Raw genomic sequence first — 26,448 nt, 5'->3', positions numbered from 1 at the left:
CACACTCTGGTGGGTCATTATATTAAGCGAGAACACTTCCTTTCCTGAACTTCAAAGCAAGCGGGTAAGTAACGTACCTCAACACATTTATATGTGTAATACCCTGGTAGGGATAATTCATGGTGTGTACACAATTCACTAACCTCTTGATTCTTCAGCCAAGTTGTTTCCACTTCAGGTTCGCTAATGATGGTGGCGCTATGGAAGTACAGGACCAGTCTCTGGTGTGGCATGCTAGGCCTCTGTGAGGTCGTTTTATTTGTAAGAAATGAATTTGAGTAAAGGAACACTGGGCCTGATTCAGACCCGGTCGTAATGCTGAGCACTCGCAACTGGGTTGATGGTGGCCCACAGCGCATGCGCACGACGGAGCCGGCTCTGTCGTGAGCATGCACGAGACCCGGCTAGCGACGGGCAATCCGTCGCTCCGGGTCTCGCACCAAAGGGGGCGAGCTGTCGATGTTGAGTGACAACTCTCCCCCTTTGGTGGGCGGGCCAGGGGGGTGGCTTCCCAAATGGGTGCGTTCCCATGAGAATGCCTGCCATTTGGAGGTGGCCCCACTGACATCACGAGTGATGTCAGTGGAGAGATTCCGGCTCTGTTAGAGCCAAAATCACTCTGAGGCTTGCGGCCACGAGACCCTACCACAAGGGTCTCGTCGCAAGCCTGATGGTCGCGATGGTCAAGACCATCATCATGGCCGCTCGCATTAGCTGTGGGTGGTCACCCACAGCTATGCGAGCGACCAAGAGGCCGATCCAAAAAAAAAAAGCCCAGCCCTGATTCAGAGCGAGTGCTCTATCAGAGTTAGTGGCTCTGAATCAGGCCCACTGCCCGCAGGACGGGTGCACCACAATATCAAACAATGTCCAGCTCATCAAAACTTGGCAATAATCACTTTTGTATCTATATACTGTACTGTACTAAGTTTATGAATCACTTCCACATGCACCATGGATCTCGTAATAACATGAGTGACTTTCCAATATTATACACAATAGTATAAATCACTTTCAGACATTACATTTAAGAAAGAAAAGTCTTTTCTGATATATTGGCAATATCACTATTCATTTAGTGAGTATTCTGTAATATAACACCAAGCAGCTCACTGTAACAATATTCCTGGGATATGGTTCCAGTACACCTGAGCCCAGGGTGTGAGATCCCAATATAAGAAGGGATGTACAGTATATGCATATACATAAAGCCCTTAAATGCAAGATTAATTCCTCCACAAGACACAGTAGTGGGAATGATCCTGAGTGACATGGACACTGTTCTCCTTAGGATAACTCAGGTGCTGTCTGAAGCTTGCAATCTTCTGCACCACAGACTGGAATCTGCTTCCTTTTACTTAAAGGTAAATTAGTTGTCCCATAGCTAAACTAGTGTCTCCCTTTACTACTGACTTGTCCAGGGGCCAGGACACAATACTGGGTGGTGTGGGTAGGTACTCGCTCAGTCCTGGTAGGTGTGCTGGTCCACCGAGTCTCTCACACACGTTACTGGATCAGGCAGCAGGGCTTCCCTCTCTGCATCAGCTCTTGCCTGGGTGCTGATAGCAGGGGTTTCCCCTGTTGCTGTAGCAGTCTCCTCTGCCCTTGTGTGGTCACAAGTGTCACTGGGACTCCCACTTTACTTAGTCAGTCCTTCTCTGCTCATCAACAACACTGTCTCTTCTCTGCAGTGTCTGTACTACTCACTCAGCTCCCTTCAGGTGCAGGGCATATTTATCACCTTTCTCTGTCCAGGCCAACATTCCATGCCTGGGATTCCCACTCTCAGAGCATCCAATCAGCGGAAGGTAAGGGGGCTTGCAGCTTGCAACATTGTATTATCTCTAGCTGCATTAACCCATGTTGTCCCTGTTATTTCTGTAGAGCCTTGCTGGATGCAGAAGCATGCTGGCACCTATAGTTCCACAGGTTTCTATGGGAGTACCACTTATGCAAATGAATATAATTACTCTACTAAAATATTATATTACCCTTTCCTACTATGAAAGTCCCAAAATGTCCCCCAAGTCAATTAATCTCTGTCCAGTAGCTTTTCACTGGTACACATTTGAAGTAGGGGTGTGCACCGGCCACTTTTCGTGTTTTGTGTTTTGGTTTTGGATCTGGATCTTTCTTCGTGTTTTGGATCTGGATTGGTTTTGCCAAAACCACCCTTCCGTGCTTTGGGTTCTGGGTTTTGTGTTTTGGATCTGTATTTTTTTGAAAAAAAGCATAAAAACAGCTAAAATCACAGAATTTGTAGGTTTTTCTGCTCCTATGCTATTATTAACCTCAATAACCTTAATTTCCACTCATTTCCAGTCTATTCTGAATACCTCAAACCTCACAATAGTGTTTTTATGTCCAAAAGGTTGCACCGAGGTAGCTGGATGACTATGCTAAGCGACACGAGTGGGCGGCACAAACACGTGACCCATCTAGGCGTGAAACTGCAGTGGCAGACAGGATGGCATTGAAAAACTAGGCCCCAAACTGTACATAGTGCAAAGAAAAAAAAGAGGTGCAAGATGGAATTGTCCTTGGGCCCTCCCACCCACCCTTATGTTGTATAAACAGGACATGCACACTTTAACAAACCAATCATTTCAGCGCCAGGGTCTGCCACACAACTGTGGCTGAAATGATTGGTTCATTTGGGCCCCCACAAAACAAGCTGGCAATTTATCTGTCCCTGCACAAACTGGCTCTACGGAGGCAAGATGTCATCCTCATCCTCCTCATCCACCGATTCCTCACCCTCTTCAGTGTGTACATCCTCATCCTCACAGAGTATTAATTCGTCCCAGCTGGAACCACAGGTCCCTCTGTACGTTCTGGAGGCTGGTCTCCCTGGAAGAGTTGATAATTCATTTTATGAACATCATCTTCTCCACATTTTGTGGAAGCAACCTCCTACGCCTTTCGCTGACAAGGTTCCCGGCTGCACTAAACACTCTTTCGGAGTACACACTGGAGGGGGGGCAACTCAGGTAAAATAGAGCCAGTTTGTACAGGGACCTCCAAATTGCTTCTTTTTCCTGCCAGTACAGGTACGGACTGTCTGACATGCCTACTTGGATGCTGTCACAGATGTAATCCTTTAACAGACAGACGCACGCTTGTCGCTGCTGCTTTGAGGATTCAAGTGCGGCTACAGCCCACACAATTCACAAAGATAGAAAAAAATAAAGAATATTTTTATTGTTTGTGGAACACACTTTGAGGGTTACACCACCCTTTAACAGACAGACGCACGCTTGTCGCGCTGCTTTGAGGATGCAAGTGCGGCTACAGCCCACACAATTCACAAAGACAGAAAAAAGAAGAAGAATATTTTTATTGTTTGTGTAGCACACTTTGAGGGTGTCACCACCCTTTAACAGACAGACGCACGCTTGTCGCTGCTGCTTTAAGGATGCAGGTGCGGCTACAGCCCACACATTTCACAAAGACCGAAAAAAAAAGAACAATATTTTAATTGTTTGTGTAGCACACTTTGAGGGTGTCACCACCCTTTAACAGACAGACGCACGCTTGTCGCTGCTGCTTTAAGGATGCAGGTGCGGCTACAGCCCACACAATTCACAAAGACAAAAAAGAACAATATTTTAATTGTTTGTGTAGCACACTTTGAGGGTGTCACCACCCTTTAACAGACAGACGCACGCTTGTCGCTGCTGCTTTGAGGATGCAGGTGGAATCTAGACGGGATTTGGAACCGAGGACACACTACCTCCATCAATTGTCTAAATCCCACTGCACTAATGTTGGATACCGGACACACGTCTAACACCAACATAGTAGTCAAGGCCTCAGTTATACGTTTTGCTTCAGGATGACTGCTGTCGTACTTCATCCTCATCGCTAGGGACTGTTGGAGGGTCAATTGTTTAGTAAAAGTAGTGATGTTCCTACTTCCTCTCTGGGATGATGAACAACTCCCAGCAGCAGCAACAGCACTAGGAGGAAGTGGTTCTTGATCTTTCCCTATTTTATTTTTATCGGAGAAAGTTTGGTCCTCCATTTATGTTATATTGATATATATACGTGCGGCTAAAGCGCACACAAACACAGAAAATATTTTTTATTTTTGCTGGAGAGTAGTGCACTTTGTGGGTTACACCACCCTTTAAGAAATGAGCCAGCCAGCTCTTTACTTATGGGACACAGGCGCACGCTTGGCGCTGCTCCTTTGTTGATGCACGTGCAGCCACAGTGCACACAAGTCACAAACACAGAAAATATATATTTTTTTGGTTTGGAGTGTACTTTGGGGGTTACAGAACCCTTTAACGGTCAAGCCTGCCGGCCCTTTACTTATGACACAGGCGCACGCTTGGCACTACTTTGTTGATGCACGTGCGGCTACTGCGCACACAATTCACAAACACAGAAAATAATTTTTTTTTTGGTTTGGACTGGAGAGTACTTTCGGGGGTTACAGCACACTTTAATAGTCTAGCCAGCCGGCCCTTTACTTATGACACAGGCGCACGCTTGGCACTACTTTGTTGATGCACGTGCGGCTACTGCGCACACAATTCACAAACACAGAAAATAATTTTTTTTTTGGTTTGGACTGGAGTGTACTTTCGGGGGTTACAGCACCCTTAACGGTCAAGCCAGCCGGCCCTTTACTTATGACACAGGCGCACGCTTGGCACTACTTTGTTGATGCACGTGCGGCTACTGCGCACACAATTCACAAACACAGAAAATATGTTATTTTTTTAGCACTTTAGGACTGGGACACTGCACAGGACTTTGGATTGGACACAGCCCCTATGGAGAACTGACTGCACAACACAGTCCAGCCAGCCCCTATGGACTTTGAAGTAGTGGACACAGCCCCTATTAACAACAGCAGCACAGCACAACACAGCCAGCCCCTATGGACTTTGAAGTAGTGGACAACAGCAGCACTACACTACACTACACTACACTACACAGCCCTAACTCCCACCCTCCCTCTTCACTGTCCACAGCCGAGTGAGAAAATGGCGCCGACGTGGGTACCTTATATAGGATCCAAAACCCGCGAGACTCGGAAGGCGGGATGATGACGTTTTGCCTCGATTTCAGATCCGAGTCAGGGGGGAAAAGTCGAGCCTGATTCGGATCGGACTCGGATCGGGGGGGCTCGGGGGGGTTCGGATTTCAGAAATCCGAACCCGCTCACCCCTAATTTGAAGTGAATTAAATTGCTCATAGAATTTTAGTACTGAAGAAATGGTGTTCTCACATACTGCACACTCACACTGACTGCACACTCACACACTGCACACTCACACACTGACTGCACACTCACATACTGCACACTCACACACTGACTGCACACTCACATACAGCACACTCACACACTGACTGCACACTCACATACTGCACACTCACACACTGACTGCACACTCACATACTGCACACTCACACACTGACTGCACACTCACATACTGCACAATCACACTGACTGCACACTCACATACTTCACACTCACACTGACTGCACACTCACACACTGCACACTCACACACTGACTGCACACTCACATACTGCACACTCACACTGACTGCACAGTCACATATTGCACACTCACACTGACTGCACACTCACTGCACACTCACACACTGATTGCACACTCACATACTGCACACTCACACACTGACTGCACACTCACACACTTCACACTCACACTGACTGAACACTCACACACTGCACACTCACACACTGACTGCACACTCACATACTGCACACTCACACTGACTGCACAATCACACACTGCACACTCACACTGACTGCACTCTCACATACTTCACACTCACACTGACTGCACACTCACACACTGCACACTCACACACTGACTGCACACTCGCACACTCACACACTGACTGCACACTCACACACTGCACACTCACACACTGACTGCACACTCACATACTGCACACTCACACACTGACTGCACACTCACTGACTACACACTCACATACTGCACACTCACACACTGACTGCACACTAACACACTGCAAACTCACACACTGACTGCACACTCACATACTGCACACTCACACACTGACTGCACACTCACATACTGCACACTCACACTGACTACACTCTCACATACTGCACACTCACACACTGACTGCACACTCACATACTGCACACTCACATACTGACTGCACACTCACACACTGCACACTCACATATTGACTGCACACTCACACACTGCACACTCATACACTGACTGCACTCTCACATACTGCACACTCACACACTGACTGCACACTCACACACTGCACACTCACACACTGACTGCACACTCACACACTGACTGCACACTCACATACTGCACACTCACACACTGACTGCACACTCACATACTGCACACTCACACTGATTACACACTCACAAACTGCACACTCACACACTGACTGCACACTCACACACTGCACACTCACACACTGACTGCACACTCACATACTGCACACTCACACACTGACTGCATACTCACATACTGCACACTCACACTGACTGCACACTCACATACTGCACACTCACACACTGAATGCATACTCACATACTGCACACTCACACTGACTGCACACTCACATACTGCACACTCACACACTGGCTGCACACTCACATACTGCACACTCACATACTGACTGCACACTCACAAACTGCACACTCACACATTGACTGCACACTCACACACTGCACACTCACACATTGACTGCACACTCACACTGCACTCAAACACTGACTGCACACTCACATACTGCTCACTCACACACTGACTGCACACTCACACACTGACTGCACACTTGCATACTCACACATTGACTGCACACTCACACACTGACTGCACACTCACACACTGACTGCACACTTACAAACTGCACAATCACACACTGACTGCACACTCATACACTGAATGCACAATCACACAATGCACACTCACATACTGCACACTCACAAACTGTACACGCACATACTGCACACTCATACACTGACTGCACAATCACAGACTGCACACTCACAGACTGCACACTCACATACTGCACTCACACACTGTACACTCACACACTGCACATTCACACACTGACTGCACACTCACACACTGCACACTCACACACTGCACACTCGCACATACTGCACACTCACACATTGACTGCACACTCACATACTGCACACTCACACAATGACTGCACACTCACACACTGCACACTCACACACTGCATACTCATACACTGCACACTCATACACTGAATGCACACTCACACACTGCACACTCACACACTGCACACACACCGACTGCACACTCACACATTGCACACTCACACACTGCACACACTGACTGCACACTCATACGCTGACTGCACATTCACACACTGCACACACATTCTGCACTCACACACTGACTGCACACTCACACACTGACAGCACACTCACACACTGCACACTCACACACTGACTACACACTCACACACTGACTACACACTCAAATACTGCACACTCACATATTGACTGCACACTCACACACTGCACACTCACATACTGCACACTCACATACTGACTGCACACTCACACACTGCACACTCACATATTGCACATGCATATACTGACTGCACACTCACACTTACTGCACACTCACACACTGACTGCACACTCATACACAGACTGCACATTCACACACTGCACACTCACACACTGCACACACTGACTGCACACTCATTCGCTGACTGCACATTCACACACTGCACACTCACACACTGCACACACTGACTGCACACTCATACGCTGACTGCACACTCACACACTGCACACTCACATACTGCACACTCACACACTGACTGCACACTCACAAACTGCACACTCACATATTGCACATGCATATACTGACTGCACACTCACACTTACTGCACACTCACACACTGACTGCACACTCATACACAGACTGCACATTCACACACTGCACACTCACACACTGCACACACTGACTGCACACTCACACACTGACTGCACACTTACAAACTGCACAATCACACACTGACTGCACACTCATACACTGAATGCACAATCACACACTGCACACTCACATACTGCACACTCACATACTGCACACTTACATACTGACAGCACAATCACAGACTGCATACTCACATACCGCACACTCACATACTGCACTTACACACTGCACACTCACACATTGCACATTCACACACTGACTGCACACTCACACACTGCACACTCACATACTGCACACTCGCATATACTGCACACTCACACATTGACTGCACACTCACACACTGCACACTCACATACTGCACACTCACACACTGACTGCACACTCACACACTGCACACTCACACACTGCATACTCATAGACTGCACACTCACAAACTTCACACTCACACACTGAATGCACACTCACACACTGCACACTCACACACTGCACACACACACCGACTGCACACTCACACACTGCACACTCACACACTGCACACACTGACTGCACACTCATACGCTGACTGCACATTCACACACTGCACACTCACACACTGCACACACTGACTGCACACTCACACACTGCACACTCACACACTGCACACACACCGACTGCACACTCACACACTGCACACTCACACACTGCACACACTGACTGCACACTCATGCACTGACTGCACACTCACGCACTGACTGCACACTCACACACTGACAGCACACTCACACACTGCACACTCACATACTGCACACTCACACACTGTCTGCACACTCACACACTGCACACTCACACTGCACACTCACATATTGACTGCACACTCACACACTGCACACTCACATACTGCACACTCACACAATGTCTGCACACTCACACACTGCACACTCACACTGCACACTCACATATTGCACACGCATATACTGACTGCACACTCACACTTACTGCACACTCACACACTGCACACTCACACACTGACTGCACACTCATACACAGACTGCACATTCACACACTGCACACTCACACACTGCAGACACTGACTGCACACTCATACACTGGCTGCACATTCACACACTGCACACACATACTGCACTCACCCACTGTCTGCACACTCACACACTGACTGCACACTCACACACTGCACACACTGACAATACACTGCACACACTGACTGCACACTCACATAATGACTGCACACTCACACACTGCACACTTGCATATTCACACACTGACTGCACACTCACACACTGACTGCACACTCACACACTGCACACTTGCATATTCACACACTGACTGCACACTCACACACTGCACACTTGCATATTCACACACTGACTGCACACTCACACACTGCAGAGTAAACAGGCTACTGTCTGTGTGTGGTTGTTTTTAATTTTGTGTGTATAAAAAAAACAAATAAACTAGTGGAAAAAAAATTACATATTGTGTTTTCTTTCCAGTGTAAATGACGGTGTGTGCGGTGGTGTACGCCCATCATCTGCACTCCAAAACAATTCTCACAAAGGATACCTGTTCTTCCTCGTGCATGAAAACAATTAGCAGTGATGGTTGTGTATGAAAAAAAACTAGAAACTAAGAATTAGGCCCTGATTCAGAGCCGTTCGTTAGAGGCAGTACGCTCGTTGCGTTCCGATGTTGAGTAACCGCGCATGCGCCGGTGTTACACTGCACATGTGCGTACGGCAGATTGCGAGTTTTTTTTGTCTCGTTCGTCAAATAGCGTACAGGAAGTGACATGTCAAATGTGATTGACAGAACAGGCCGTTTTTGGGCATTGACAGGGGTGGAGATGGAAAAACGCAGGCGTGGCGAGGCGTTTTTTGGGCGTACATACATTAACAAATGCGAACGTCAAATGTGTTCGTACCAACTCATACGTCACTGGATGATCCTCTTTCCCTTCAAAATGCTCGCACAGCTTAGGGGCTGGATAACTCGACCACAGTGGCGTTGGCCTTCTCCTCCGTCCCGGCACTCCACGATGTTGCATCGATTAATCACGGCTTGTCAGAAAATCAATTAGTGTTGGATTGAAATCCGGCTTGGTATGTGTTTTGAAAGCAGTTTTTTTGGATAGCACAAAACCGAACGCAGGTGGAAATCAGAGCTGCTAATGTCTGGATTACACAATCAATTAGCGTACATTTGTGGGGGTGTATTTTGGCCACAATGTGTTCGTTTTTGGACTATTGTAACAATAATGTCATCATGTTTAGGTTTGGTCCCTCATTTTGTGTTTGCAAGGTGTTTATTCCTCCTTAGGTAATGTTTTAAACGTTCCTTAACGAGCACTTTTTTTTCAATGTGTAATTTTTTATTTTGAACGTTGTTGGCTTGTGGGCCCGGATTAAATGTAACCCATTTTTTCAATAATGTCAGAATACAAAGTCGTACATGTGTGGTAAATTTATTGGTATCCACCCCAAAAAAAATACACATATTGAACTACAACATTTTTGCCAGTGTTCCACAATATTTATTAATTGTGCAAACAATAATTTTTGGGTAAACGTAAATGCAAAAATTAAAAACAATTCACAAGAAAGGAGAGGGAAGTTTTGGCCAGAAAGGAATATGGGGCAAGCACAGAAGGAGTGTGGGAAAAGTAGCCAATGGTGTCACCGTTTTTTCGCCCATTTGGCTGGGGGAGGGAGGGCGCCAGACCGGGTCCGGGATGTCATTGGGCTGGCCTGTCCAGAGGCAGATGTTGTGGCCTCTGGACTAGGCACAGGGCTAGGCACATTTGGAGGATTGGCTGATGTTGTGCCAGAGGTGGAGGATCCTGATGTTCCGGCAGGAAGGGAGGTCGGCTCCACCATGTGCTGGCGAACGAGCTGCTCCAGGGCAGTGGCGATGCGGATGTTGGCCCTGGTATTTTCCGCCAGGGCCTGACCAATGGTCACGTTGGCCGCAGCATTTTGCTCCAGGGCATCAGCCACCCGTACCAGACTGGCATCCATCCTCTGCAGAATCTCCGTATGGAAATCCGATTTAAAATTGAGTTCTGTGAGGAGGGACACTGCCTGCGAGGGGGATTGCCCTGGACTGGCTTCTGCAGGGTCCTCAGCCGGATGTACTGGTTCCTCCCCTGCCGAGCCAGCAGAAATTCTGCGGCCAAGGATCCCCTCTGGAGCAGACTCATCCGCCTGTGTCTCTGTTGGAAAAATGAGAAAAGACTCACATTAGAATCTACATATTGGCACAATAACATTTCACAGTTGGTGACATCACAACATTTACCTGGGACAACATGAGGAGCCGCAAAGTCTGGCATGTCCGTATCCATGTTGGACACGCCAAACACCTCCACAGGCTGCACACACCCCTGTGCCAGCTCTTCTAAATCATTAAACTTCAATGACACAGGGGTGGGACCTCCACCTGTCCCCCTTGCATGCCTAGCCCTGTTGGCCAGATTTTGTTTCAGGCGATATTTCAAGTCTTGCCATCTGTGGGTTAAATTGGAAACATTACTTTTTATTTTATTTGGTTTTTGGTTTTATGTTGGTCAAGCGTTTACTTACCGCCGTTTGACATCCCGGGCTAGACGGACATAATCACCCACCCTATTGACATCCACGGCTACCTCTTCCCACATTCTCCACTTCTGGCTTGCACTCATATTCCTGTCTGCCTGTGGCAGGATGTCCACACACTTCTGAATCAAAACCTCCATCTCCGTTCTTGTGAATTGTTGCTGCCTTTTCTTTTTGGCAGCTTTGCCCGGAATACTGGGCCCAGCAGCCTCTTCCATGTCATCCTCCTCACCTATTTGGGTAATTTTGCAGAATTCTCAACTTCACAACTTGCACAATATTATGTTTATAATTAATCATTGAGTAAAAATGCATGAAATACTTACCGCCTGACTCTTGTCCATTATTTCCCTGGTCTGTAGCCATGTGTGTTGTTCAAACTAGAAATACACCAGAATTGTGTTTTTGTCTCGTGACGTATTTATACATGCGCCCATATTTTGCGGCCGCATCGAGGTGGCGTTTATTGAATGTTGGAGGTTACGTTGGTTGGAGTTGATTGTTGGCTGGTGTCGGAGATTGCGTTTTTTGTGGGGGTTTTTTTTTTTTTTTTTTCTTTGTTTTCCGTTCGTTTTTTTTCCATTTTGAATTTTTTGGTCGTTTCCAGTTTTGGTAAGTTTGGGGAAGTATAACTTTGGGTCAATTTGTCTCTCATTGTGGTGTCGATTTTTCTAATAAGTTTTTCCCATCATTTCATCTCTCTTAGGTTTTATTTTGGCTCTGCCCCAAAGACATTTTGGTCCGGTTTCTTATATATTATCTTTTGGTAAGTTCATTTGTTAAACTGTTTAGGAAATGTTCTTGTTTGTCTGTACGCAACTTTGGTTGGCCTTCCACATGTAACGTTGTTTTTAGCAAATTCGAATTTCTTTACATTATTTATGCGGTGTTATTGTGCCATGTATTTGCGAACTAATTAGCGCATTTTTACTACATCCTATTGTGCCTTGTATTTGCGAAATAATTAGCGCATTTTTACTACATCCTATTGTGCCTTGTATTTGCGAAATAATTAGCGCATTTTTAACTACTTCCTATTGTGCCTTGTATTTGCGAAATAATTAGCGCATTTTTACTACTTCCTATTGTGCCTTGTATTTGCGAAATAATTAGCGCTTTGTGAAATGTGTATTCATCCCTTAAAAATGTTTTTTTTTTGCTGGAGCATTGGTTGCTTACATTTGGCCTCAATTTGACGTAGTGTGCGCAACGTCGTTTTGCTCTTTGCCCAAATGTGTGTGTGTCCCCTTTTATGTTTTGTCTTGCTTAAATTTGTGATAATGACATGGCCAGCATAAAATGATGTATATTTTTGATGTGATTATTTGCAGTTACAACATATCATGACAATACCCCGGCATGTAAGAATCAATGGATGGTATTTTCAAGCAAAGTTACATGTATTTTTAATGGGTGGGGTAAAAAGGCTGACATTCCAATGTTGTCATTTCAGGTTGATATGGGTCGGATTGTTCTGGCCCTGCTCCCGGAAGCCGACCAACCTCAATCTCGTCCCAGGCATAGGCATCGTAGGCGTGCAATGCCCCAGATATTTCAAACATGTGTCACCCTTTTTGGAATGCCAGATGATGAGGTTTTAAGATGATACCGTCTTCCTCCAAAACTCATCATAGACACTCTCTCATTAATAGAGAGTGATCTTGAGCGGCAAATTGACAGTCCTACAGCAATTCCACCACTTACGCAATTTATGGCAGTGTTACATTTCTGTGCCTCAGGATCGTTCCAAACAACGGTGGGAATAGTGGCGGGCATCTCACAATCCTCCTTTTCCCGGATCCTGAGGGCAGTGATGGAGGCACTTTTCAAGCACCTCCATCATTTTATTCAAATGCCTTTGGATATGGGTGCCCTTAGTGTGGCCAAGGCCAATTTTTACCAAATAGCTGGCTTCCCACACATCATAGGGGTTGTGGATGGTACTCACATACCACTTCAGCCTCCAGCACGGCTGGAGGCAATATTTAGAAACCGTAAACACTATCACTCCCTCAATGTAATGGTGGTATGTGATGCCTCCCTCCAGATCCTGTCCTTGAATGCAAAATTACCAGGAAGTGCACATGACTCCTTTGTCATCCGGCAATCAGGGATATGGCACAAATTAAACAACCTACAAGCTGGTGATGCGTGGCTTCTGGGTAAGTGGAGACCTTTAGTACATAACAATGTTAAGCTTCGTACAGAGTGAGCCTGATGTTGACTTTTCATTTTCACAGGAGACAGTGGCTACCCTTGCATGCCCTGGCTGCTCACTCCTTATTTGGCTCCCACACCAGGGCCACAAAGTGAGTATAATTCCGCACTTACAGCCACCAGGCAAGTGGTGGAGCGCTGTATCGGCCTTTTAAAAGGCCGATTCAGATGCCTCCACCGCTCTGGTGGCGAACTCATGTATTTGCCGGATATGGTTTCGAAAATTGTGGTATTGTGTGGGATATTTCACAACATCGCCATAAGGAGTGGGGTCCCAATGCAGCCAGAGGATGCCTTACCTGAGGATGGCCCCCCCGAGGTTGGTCGGAGGTCAGTATGTGGGGGGGCCATACGCGATGATGTGGTGGCCAGATTTTTTAGGTAATTATTTGAACAAAAACAGTGTTGATACCTAATGTGGTTGGGTTTGTTTGAGAACATCTAATTTTTTGCTAATTTTTTGCTCCATCTTCCGTTTTTTTACATAATCTTTGGCACTCCAACGATGACTACTTCCTGCTACCCTTACAAAACCTGTATGTGGATATTTTGGGGATATATTCTGGAACCCTTATTGCAACGCCATATATGTGGAATCATGTTGGCATGGTCCTTCGTCAACCAGTTCTTGATTTTTTGATGTGATGTGGTTTTTTTGTTATGTGTTGTATTTGAGATTATCACTGTGTGTTTTGTTTGTGAGTGACCACTTTGATTTTTCAGTTATGTTGATAATAAATGTTTTGAGAGTGAAATGTTGTCCCTTTTTGGGAACGTTACCACCAAGTGTAACCAGGTTCACACACGTCACATTTGACTAAGGGGTAATCCAGTACTGACGCCATTTGATATGTTTTCTTTATTCAGGGTCCAAGCCAACACCAAAAGGAAGCCTGTACAATCCTTTTGCTTCGTAATATTGCCCTAAGCTGCTTGCACACCAACTAGGAACCTGTAAAATGTAGAAATATCTAATTGTGACTACACCAAAAAAGGGAAATCAGATTGTTACTGTTAGGTGTTTCTTGTGGCTGTTGGACATAAAAATACAACACACACTCTTATTGTCCAAAATTTGAAATCCTTGCAGGAACACTCTACTTATGTCAGGGTAAACAATATGTGGTTTTGAAAAAACGAATGAGCCAGAACGTAACTTCAAACAAAACAATTTATTTACAGAATGGGCAAAAAATAAAAAACTACTCCCTAAGGAGGACCGACATACGGTCAAGGATCACCAGCACCCCGATGATATTGGAGTGCATCTGGGCCACACAGGCGGATAAATTGGCCCGAAGCCACTGTTCCTCTGTGGGTGAGAAAAGTGTGGGGATTAATACAACAATAGTGAAACCACATTACAAAATATTTTAATAAAAAACCCCACAAAAAACATTTTTCAAAAACTGCATTAAAACTCATCAAACTAAAATGGTGTAGGGCAAAAATACAAGGCCTATGTCCAAATTCCAACAGGTGTGCTATGTGTATGTTGAAAACAGCAGTAACAGGTTACGGCAATCGCCCAAAACCAAAAAATTTAGGATAAAAAAAAAACAAAAACAAAAAAAAACCATGATTACATACAAACAGTTTGTGACGATAAAAAACCACAAAAAAAACATACCGGAAGACCCATCGCCAGCTACAGAAGGCCCTCCATCGTCCTCCTCGGAGGTGGGTCCATTCCCCAAAGATCGGGGCGGGGTAATGACCGACTCCGGGGAGGGGGTCATTCTAAGAGGGGTGGTTGGAGGAGAGGGGGAATTGGGACGGAGGGGAAGGAGGCCAGAAAAATCTGGCTGAGGGTGTAGGAAGGCTGGGGAGGAGTGGGGAATAGGGGAAGGAGTGGAGTTGGCTGGGGGTTTGGGAGAGTGGCCGTGATCGTCGTCTGGCCGGACGCTGACGGCGTAGTCTTCGCTGGGCCCCTTAAAGATGGGAAATAAATTGGGGTTAGTTCCCACACAAATCCGCGCACAAAAACAATTTGAAATGCACCCCAAAAAAAAAAAAAAAAACAGATATGAGGAGAATGAATACATATGAAATACAGGGAAAACATGGCCATGCAGATATGAGGAGAATGAATAAATATGAAATACAGGGAAAACATGGCCATGCAGATATGAGGAGAATTAATAAATATGAAATACAGGGAAAACATGGCCATGCAGATATGAGGAGAATTAATAAATATGAAATACAGGGAAAACATGGCCATGCAGATATGAGGAGAATGAATACATATGAAATACAGGGAAAACATGGCTATGCAGATATGAGGAGAATGAATAAATATGAAATACAGGGAAAACATGGCCATGCAGATATGAGGAGAATGAATAAATATGAAATACAGGGAAAACATGGCCATGCAGATATGAGGAGAATTAATAAATATGAAATACAGGGAAAACATGGCCATGCAGTTAGGGCCACAAAGACAAACATGAAAACCACAATCCATTAAACTTACTTTCAGCGATCTGCATGCGAAAGCATGCCAGCAAGCGGGGCATCCGCGGTTGGTGATGGGTGGAGGCTGGCTGGTGATCCGCCTATCCATCACCTCCGTAAGCACCAGCAGCTCGCGCCTGGTGAATGCGGAGGCTCTCATGATGGCAATGGAGTTTTTCCTAAAAATCATTTTTGATAAAGTGCTCCCAAATTTTATGATTGGCTAATGTATTTAGGAAATTAACAGGAGCAATTCTATTGGTTAGTGTATGAGTCATGTGTTCGACAGGGCCATAAATCTGTGGAGACTTATGATAGGCTTGATGCAGTAAAATGCGTAAGCAAATTTACATAAAGAAATGAACTCCAGGAAATATGCGGGTATAAAAACAAATAGAACAATTATTTATTAGGGGCTAACATGTATTTTGACAATTAGAAGCGAATGTTTAAGCCGTACGTATTCTGCGGGTAAACACAAACATGGACATAAATAAAGTTTATTGCATTGTGTAAAAAAAAAAAAAAACAATTAAGCTAATTGATAAATTGATTGGCATGTTACGATTGAGGGAGGTAGGCAGAATAAACGAGCAGTTAATCGAAATGTGACAGTCCACCTTCCGGGTTGTACTTGTGCGTGCGTTCCCTTCAAACCACTTCGGGGATGTACGCTCGCTATTTGGCACACTCGTTAGTTAGAGGAGGGGTCGCCTGAGTTTGGGGAGGATGTTTTGATTCGAACGAAAATACGAGCGTGTGCCTGAATTTAAATATTTTTTTACGTTCGCCCAACGTACGAACGGCCACTTGCGTCCGGGTCTGAATGAGGGCCTTAGTGCAGAATAAATTGCATAGTGTGTCTAAATAATCTCAAGTGCATGACCAGCTTAGGTACTATACGCAATTCCAGGCAGATATATGAAAACCCCCAAATGTAACAATTTTGCAGAACAATGCAGAGTCTCTACTGTCAGTATCCCTGTAATTGGCTATTATACAGTACATCATCCTGCCCTGCCCAGACCGTGCTGGCTTAGATGGTGCCAGTATAATAGTGACACCTATTACACCAGATAAGATGTGTTTTTCCTTCATCATTTATTATTTCCTTATTAAGCAGCTGTTTTCCTGACATTCAGGGGTACATTTACTAAAATTTGAGTTTTTAGAAGTGAAGATGTTGCCCATAACATCCAATCAGATTCTAGCTATTATCTTCTAGAAGGTGCTAGTTAAATAAGTAGAATATGATTGGTTGCTTTGGGCAACTTCTTCACTTCGAAAAAGTCTCATTTTAGTAAATATACCCCTTAATGTGAATTTATTTTCTATACGTTAGTGTCCGAATACTGCAATGCTCAAACTCTAGACCAGTGGTTCTCAAACTCGGTCCTCAGGACCTCACACAGTTAATTTTTTTGCAGGTCACGCAGCAGGTGCACAGGTGTATTCATTACTCACTGACACATTTCCCAGGTCACCCAGCAGCTGCACAGGTGTATTCATTACTCACTGACACATTTCCCAGGTCACCCAGCAGGTGCACAGGTGTACTCATTACTCACTGACACATTTCCAAGGTCACCCACCAGGAGCACAGGTGTAATCATTACTCACTGACACATCTCCCAGGTCACCCAGCAGGTGCACAGGTGTATTCATTACTCACTGACACATTTCCAAGGTCACCCAGCAGGAGCACAGGTGTAATCATTACTCACTGACACATCTCCCAGGTCACCCAGCAGGTGCACAGGTGTATTCATTACTCACTGACACATTTCCAAGGTCACCCAGCAGGAGCACAGGTGTAATCATTACTCACTGACACATCTCCCAGGTCACCCAGCAGGTGCACAGGTGTATTCATTACTCACTGACACATTTCCAAGGTCACCCAGCAGGAGCACAGGTGTATTCATTACTCACTGACACATCTCCCAGGTCACCCAGCAGGTGCACAGGTGTAATCATTACTCACTGACACATCTCCCAGGTCACCCAGCAGGAGCACAGGTGTACTCATTACTCACTGACACATTTCCCAGGTCACCCAGAAGGTGCACAGGTGTATTCATTACTCACTGACACATCTCCCAGGTCACCCATCAGGTGCACAGGTGTATTCATTACTCAATGACACATTTCCCAGGTCACCCAGCAGGTGCACAGGTGTAATCATTACTCTCTGACACATTTCCCAGGTCACCCTGCAGGTCCACAGGTGTATTCATTACTCACTGACACATTTCCAAGGTCACCCAGCAGGAGCACAGGTGTAATCATTACTCACTGACACATCTCCCAGGTCACCCAGCAGGTGCACAGGTGTATTCATTACTCACTGACACATTTCCAAGGTCACCCAGCAGGAGCACAGGTGTAATCATTACTCACTGACACATCTCCCAGGTCACCCAGCAGGTGCACAGGTGTATTCATTACTCACTGACACATTTCCAAGGTCACCCAGCAGGAGCACAGGTGTATTCATTACTCACTGACACATCTCCCAGGTCACCCAGCAGGTGCACAGGTGTAATCATTACTCACTGACACATCTCCCAGGTCACCCAGCAGGAGCACAGGTGTACTCATTACTCACTGACACATTTCCCAGGTCACCCAGAAGGTGCACAGGTGTATTCATTACTCACTGACACATCTCCCAGGTCACCCATCAGGTGCACAGGTGTATTCATTACTCAATGACACATTTCCCAGGTCACCCAGCAGGTGCACAGGTGTAATCATTACTCTCTGACACATTTCCCAGGTCACCCTGCAGGTCCACAGGTGTATTCATTACTCACTGACACATTTCCCAGGTCACCCAGAAGGTGCACAGGTGTATTCATTACTCACTGACACATCTCCCAGGTCACTCATCAGGTGCACAGGTGTATTCATTACTCAATGACACATTTCCCAGGTCACCCAGCAGGTGCACAGGTGTAATCATTACTCACTGACACATTTCCCAGGTCACCCAGTAGGAGCAGAGGTGTATTAATTACTCACTGACACATTTCCCAGGTCACCCAGTAGGAGCACAGGTGTATTCATTATTCACTGACACATTTCCCAGGTCACCCAGCAGGAGCACAGGTGTATTCATTACTCACTGACACATTTCCCAGGTCACCCAGCAGGTGCACAGGTGTAGTCATTACTCACTGACATATTTCCCAGGTCACCCAGCAGGTGCACAGGTGTATTCATTACTCACTGACACATTTCCCAGGTCACCCAGCAGGAGCACAGGTGTATTCATTACTCACTGACACATCTCCCAGGTCATCCAGCAGTAGCACAGGTGTAGTCATTACTCAATGACACATTTCCCAGGTCACCCAGCAGGTGCACAGGTGTATTCATTATTCACAGACACATCTCCCAGGTTACCCAGCAGGTGCACAGGTGTAGTCATTACTCAATTACACATTTCCCAGGTCACCCAGCAGGGGCACAGGTGTATTCATTATTCACTGACACATCTCCCAGGTCACCCAGCAGGTGCACAGGTGTAGTCATTACTCACTGACACATTTCCCAGGTCACCCAGGAGGTGCACAGGTGTAATCATTACCTACAGACACATTTCCCAGGTCACCCAGCAGGTGCACAGGTGTATTCATTACTCACTGACACATCTCCCAGGTCAACCTGCAGGTGCATAGGTGTATTCATTACTCACTGACACATTTCCCAGGTCACCCAGCAGGTGCACAGGTGTATTCATTATTCACTGACACATCTCCCAGGTCACCCAGCAGGTGCACAGGTGTAGTCATTACTCACTGACACATTTCCCAGGTCACCCAGCAGTTGCACAGGTATATTCATTACTCACTGACACATTTCCCAGGTCAACCAGCAGGTGCACAGGTGTATTCATTACTCACTGACACATCTCCCAGGTCACCCAGCAGGTGCACAGGTGTAGTCATTACTCACTGACACATTTCCCAGGTCACCCAGCAGGTACACAGGTGTATTCATTACTCACTGACACATTTCCCAGGTCACCTAGCAAGTGCACAGGTGTAATCATTACTCTCTGACACATTTCCCAGGTTACCCAGCAGGTGCACAGGTGTAATCATTACCTACAGACACATTTCCCAGGTCACCCAGCAGGTGCACAGGTGTATTCATTACTCACTGACACATCTCCCAGGTCACCCAGCAGGAGCACTGGTGTATTCATTACTCACTGACACATCTCCCAGGTCACTCATCAGGTGCATAGGTGTATTCATTACTCAATGACACATTTCCCAGGTCACCCAGTTGGAGCACAGGTGTATTCATTACTCACTGACACATTTCCCAGGTCACCCAGCAGGTGCACAGGTGTATTCTTTACTCACTGACACATTTCCCAGGTCACCCAGCAGGTGCACAGGTGTACACATTACTCACTGACACATCTCCCAGGTCACCCAGCAGGTGCACAGGTGTATTCATTTCTCACTGACACATTTCCCAGGGCACCCAGCAGGTGCACAGGTGTATTCATTACTCACTGACACATTTCCCAGGTCACCCAGCAGGTGCACAGGTGTAGTCATTACTCACTGACACATTTTAAAAGATCCACGGGTGGAGCTAATTATTTCACTTATGATTCTGTGATGAGCTCTGGAAAACATGCACTGTTTGGGGTCCTGAGGACAGAGGCCCTGATTCAGAGCCGGACGCTCTGAAAGAGCATAGCTGTGGGTACCCTGGTACTATTGAGGGACAGCTCTGGCACTTGTGACCTTTAATAGATTGATAAACACCAGGTGGAACTTTATAACAGGGGCAGCTGTTCTTCAAAGAGTCACAATCTGAGAGGCTGAGGGGTAAATTTACTAAAGTATGGGATGTTAGAAGTGGATTCTAGCAATTATCTTCTAGTCTAGAAGGTGCTAGCTAACGTTAAGTAGAATCTGATTGGTTGCTATGGGCAACATCTCCACTTCTGAAAACTCTCACTTTAGTAAATTTACCCCCTTAGTGTTTATATGTTAGCAGACAGTCAGTTGAGAACCTGTGATTGGTTCCATTATACTATTGTAACCTCCAGCAGCAGCCATAAGCTGGCTACGCACTAAATAATGTGTGTACCCAGTAATGCGACACACGATCCTCCCTGCCGACGGGCCGGCATATCGGGCGGTCCGTACACACTGGGCAGTTCGATGTGCGACCACCCGATATGTCGGCCCCCACCTCATAGCGCTGCATGGGGTCGTCAGCCGCATTGCCTGATTGGACTGAATGTACAAAAGATCAGACGATGCGTCTACTAACAGCACAGGAGCGCGCACTGCACGATCTGAACGATTTGTCGTTGCAAAGCATCGGAATTGGCCAAATCGTTAGCAGTATCGTGTGGTGTGTAGGGTCCTATAGACACTGATAAAGTCAGCTCATTATGGCCCCAGCACCATAACTGGGAGGGGTCTGATTGTTTGATGGCAGCGCTTACTACCCGTACACATACACTTTCTCTGCAATTAGCTGCAAAAGTGATAGTGTAAGGGTTCGTCTGGGTTGATGCTTATTGAAGCAGTGGTCCTGGCACACGTAATGATAAATAGCTCCAAAAACTGTTCCTATATCGCCACAAACCTGGAACATTACGTTTAGAAGTATTTATCATTCTTCTGGAAAAAAGATCCTTTAGAGGCACAATCCTATTCAGATAAACTGAAGGTAAGACAATGTTTACTCAGGATTAAGTATGTCTGGTCACAGATAACTTTGTCCTTTTCTTAGGTTTTTCGGTCAAAAACACCTTATGCAATGTCTGACCACCTTCTATTGCCTGATACATATATAAAATCATTGCACACAATATGGCATTCAGCAACCATTTTCTGTGCTCCCATTACAGTTAGCACTTACCTGCAAGGTGATATCCTCTGGTCAGCTGCTATGCGCTGTGAATCAGCATCTCAGTTTACAGCACTAAACAGATGACCAGGGCTACAGAGCAGGTGACTGGGGGGCATGGAGCAGGAGTCCTGCAATCATCTTACCTGAGTCACGGAGGAGCTCACCGATCACCAGCCCCTGGTGCAGGTGTTATTATTATTTCACTCTAATATTTTTTCTTTGTAATCAGCCTGTGGTCTATCGGACACAAATGGCTGATCACAGAAGCATTCTCTGGGCTCTGCTTTCCCTGTCAACATGGGGAAGTATGCATAATGCCATCGCCAGATAGTGTTATTATCACAGGGGCTCCCTCTCTGTATTTTTCCACAATTTATTTTAGTAAATCTGAAACAGATTATATTTCCCATGTGGTCACAGATTGGAGGTGTAATCACAAGAAACCTGAGGGATTACATAACCAGTTAGACATGGTCATACAAGGACAGCAATTTACATACTTAGTTGGGCGGGAGTGACACTTTCTCACGACTCACGTGATATTTATCAAACACAGGTGGAGTAAGTACAAGGAGAGGAACATCAGCAACGATGGAGGAATAAATTATCTAAACGCCCTGTAACCTTACTCACCCCTATAATAACAGATACTTATAGAATATTGTGTGATAATTATACAGTATGTTGCAATTTTATAGCATGTCCTTTAATCATTGATTAAATCCTGAGCCAAGTATTTATTACATAATAATAGAGATGTCATTTATATGTTGTTAAAACAAAGATGCTGCAATAATATTAGATACGATGATTCATTTTCTGTGATTGATTTAATAAGAGGTGGAGCAGCCCCTGAATCTGTATATAAAGGTTTCCTTGAGGATGGAGCTCAGCTTGTTCCTGGATAAGAAAGGTGAGACAATTCCTGGTTCTGGGTGATGCACACATCCAGTGGGCAGAAGAGCTGACACCTCCCTTCTCTCTATATTCCTCTGCAGGTCTGATATTGGAGGATGAAGCTCTATGTGTCCATCATCTTGCTGCTGGTGCCAGTAATGGTCAGTGGACATGACAGGCCCTGCAGCATCGATGCTACCATAAAATCATTAGGTAAGAGACAAATGTCCCATGACCCTTCTTCTCCTTATCACTCCCATTCTGTGTTGTCCAGTTGGTTGGTTGGTTGGATGAATGAAGGGGATGAAGTGTTGGTTGGTTGGTTGGTTGGTTGGGTGGTTGGTTGGTTGGTTGGTTGGTTGGCTGGTTGGTTGGATGAATCAAGCGGTTGAAGTGTTGATTGTTTGGATGAATGAATGGGATAAAGTGTTGGTTGAGTGGATGAATGAATGGGAATTAAATGTTGGTTGATTGGATGAATTATGGGGATGAAGCATTGGTAAATTGAATGAATGAATTAATGAATGAGATGAAGTGTTTGTTTAGTTGGATAAATGAAGGGGAAGAAGTATTGGTTGATTGGATGAATGAAGGGAATGAATTGTTGGTTGGTTGGCTGGTTGGGTGGATGGATGGATGAATGAATGGCTGAAGGTTGGTGGTTGGTTGGTTGGGTGGATGGATGGCTGAATGAATGGCTGAAGGGTGGTTGGTTGGTTGGTTGGTTGGGTGGGTGGATGGATGAATGAATGACTGAAGGGGATGAAGTGTAGGTTGGTTGGTTGGTTGGCTGGATGGATGGATGAATGAATGGCTGAAGGTTGGTTGGTTGGTTGGTTGGGTGGATGGATGGATGAATGGCTGAAGGGTGGTTGGTTGGTTGGGTGGGTGGATGGATGGATGAATGGCTGAAGGGTGGTTGGTTGGTTGGGTGGGTGGATGGATAGATGAATGACTGAAGGGGATGAAGTGTAGGTTGGCTGAATTAGTGAAGGGGATGAAGTGTTGGTTGGTTGGCTGGCCATTCACTGAAAGATAATCCAGTCAATCTGGCTAATGTACGATCATTCTGAGCAATTACCAGTTAGTGTATGTACATTAATTATAACAAAAATTCTCAAGACTTGTGTACTTTGATTGATTTTCAAGTATGTTTGATCTGTCAGACCGTCATTCTGCAGATATTCTCTAAATTTTACCAATGTATGGTAATATGGTAATTTCCAATGGTCTGGGCATTATTTCGATTTGAATTTAGCAGTTTTCTCTGTAAATGTGTGACGATAAATAATTTCCTTCCTACTACTATTACTAATACTGATTTATTTTACTTTAAAACTGTTTAAATTGCGATTATACATTTCTCCATGTATGGAGTCAGTTCAAAATCTTTTCAATTGCTCATCTCATACACCTGATAGAATCTCAAGTGCATAACCAGCTTAGGTACCATACACAATTCCAGACAGATGTAGGACAAGTGGGCTATTATACAACATCCTGTCCTCTCCAGACTGTGGCGGCTCTGATGGTGCCGTTATAATAGGGAATCTGTTCGGTGTTTTTCTTTCATCATTTATTTATTTCCTTATTGAGCAGCTGTTTTCCTGACATTTAATGTGACTTTATTTTCTTATGTCAGTGTCCGAAAACTGCAAAACTCAAACTCTAGACTGTACCTCTATAACTGACCGATCAGCATATGCCAGCTGTCCAGCAGGTAAGCCATGGATCTGCTATTAGTAACCCCATTATATTATACTTACCTCTCAGGGAGTCTCCCAGCATATACTTACCAGCATGGTCTGTATTATAATCATCACATTTCCCCTGAGGATAAATTACAATTGTCTCACGTTTTAACAGTTCGTCATGTTTGGAAATTGCGCATCTTGTGCATGGAGCATCAGTGGCGCGGGAAAACTGAGGTCATGGAGGCAGGGGTTAAGGGTTAAAGATCACCCACATGGCGTGGTGCCAAAAATCCATAAAAACTATGAAAAACGTCAGAACAAATGTAATCTGCAGACATCACTTCCCCATTAATCATTCTCCCGGCAAATAAAGTGTAGACTTGCTGGAGATCTATATGGAGACTTTCCCATTCTTACTGCCAGCAACAGAGATCATGGAAGAGGCCCCAACATAGGAGGTCACCAGGTGTCAGGAGCTGGGATAGTCTAGGGGTAGTAACCGAGGTCACTGACCTCATACAGGGTCCATAAATGCCACGTTCTCAGTACTCATGAGGTGCGAGGCGATAATTTACATGGTGAATAATTATGTACATTCTCCAACATACATGTAAGTGAGACTCGGGTCATGCTCATCACATGCAGATGTCCTCTCACTGCATTCCGTTATCTCTCTGGTGAGGCCGTTTCCATGTAATAACCATTATTTTAGCTTTTTTATACAGATTTTAGCACCACTTGTAACACAATTATTTGCTTTTATTTTTTGAGGAGAGAATGTTTTATCTCCATATCAGAATGAACAGTAACTATTGAAAGAAATGCAAAAGGCACCAGGTGATAGGACACCAGAGAGGTATGGAGACTAGGGCATAAGGCACAAGGGAGGTATGGAGATCAGTGAGGTATAGAGACCAGGCTGATATGGACAACAGGGAGATATGGAGACCAGGAGATAGGACACAGACACGTAAAGACACCAGAGAGGTATGAACACCAGGGAAGCATGGAGACCAGGAGAAATGACACCAGTGAGGTATGAAGGCCTGGGGATAGGACACCAGGGAGGTATGGAGACTAGGGAGTTATGGAGACAAGACATAGGACACCAGGGAGGTATGGAGCCCAGGAGATAGAACACCAGAGCTGTATGGACACCACAGAGGTATGGACACCAGGGAGATATGAAGACCAGGGGATAGGGCAACAGGGTGGTATGGAGAACCAGGGGATAGGACACCAGGGAGGGGGTGTAGTATATAGTCCTCTTGGTGATGTATATAATGAGAGGAGAGGGATGGGAGCTGTACATGTGAGCTTGCAATCTAAAGGAGAGGAGTGTATAACAGATAGGGGGCCTTGTGTAACTGCACTTTAGGTTCTATTGATGCCTTCACAGGGGCAATACTTCCTGCTATTCAGAACACACTTTGATGGGAACAGTAGAAGTTGTGTTTCAGGGGCGAAGGTCCTGAATATTCCAATCACATGTTATAAGTTATGTTTCTCGCTGCAGGTTATATTGTAACGGGATGTTCCTGTGGGTCAGCATGTGGATCATGGGACATTCAAGGGAAAACCAAATGTCACTGTCAGTGTGCTAACATGGACTGGACCACGGCGGTCTGCTGCCGGAATGTATGCCAGTAACTGCGGCCTGGTAGCAGATGGCATCTAACAGCTTATATCATAGAAAGTGCTGACTCCATCTTACTGTAAATATGATTTATTCACATAAAATG

At 45.5% G+C, this 26,448-nt stretch overlaps 1 protein-coding gene across 1 annotated transcript; it reads left to right on the top strand.

Annotated features, from left to right (window-relative positions):
• Positions 1–1,336: 1,336 nt before the first annotated feature.
• Positions 1,337–26,448, top strand: LOC148474243 (resistin-like beta). Its single transcript, XM_088458895.1, has 5 exons — positions 1,337–1,364; positions 22,954–23,028; positions 23,114–23,225; positions 24,655–24,732; positions 26,223–26,448. Exons 3-5 carry the CDS (start codon positions 23,129–23,131, stop codon positions 26,354–26,356), a joined length of 309 nt encoding a protein of 102 aa, XP_088315021.1. The 5' UTR covers positions 1,337–1,364; positions 22,954–23,028; positions 23,114–23,128; the 3' UTR covers positions 26,357–26,448.

This window comes from Taudactylus pleione, unplaced genomic scaffold, assembly GCF_031769625.1.
Source record: "Taudactylus pleione unplaced genomic scaffold, aTauple2 ptg000862l, whole genome shotgun sequence".
Classification (NCBI taxonomy): domain Eukaryota; kingdom Metazoa; phylum Chordata; class Amphibia; order Anura; family Myobatrachidae; genus Taudactylus; species Taudactylus pleione.
The sequence above is the reverse complement of the archived record's forward strand: the minus strand, read 5'-3'. Positions and strand labels throughout refer to the sequence as shown.

Excerpts from the sequence above, each read along its gene's own strand:
- LOC148474243 (XM_088458895.1), top strand. The coding sequence starts at position 23,129 with ATGAAGCTCTATGTGTCCATCATCTTGCTGCTGGTGCCAGTAATGGTC. Across the intron at positions 23,226-24,654 it reads TGCTACCATAAAATCATTAG|TGTCCGAAAACTGCAAAACT; the intron begins GTAAGAGACAAA and ends TTCTTATGTCAG. Across the intron at positions 24,733-26,222 it reads ATATGCCAGCTGTCCAGCAG|GTTATATTGTAACGGGATGT; the intron begins GTAAGCCATGGA and ends TTCTCGCTGCAG.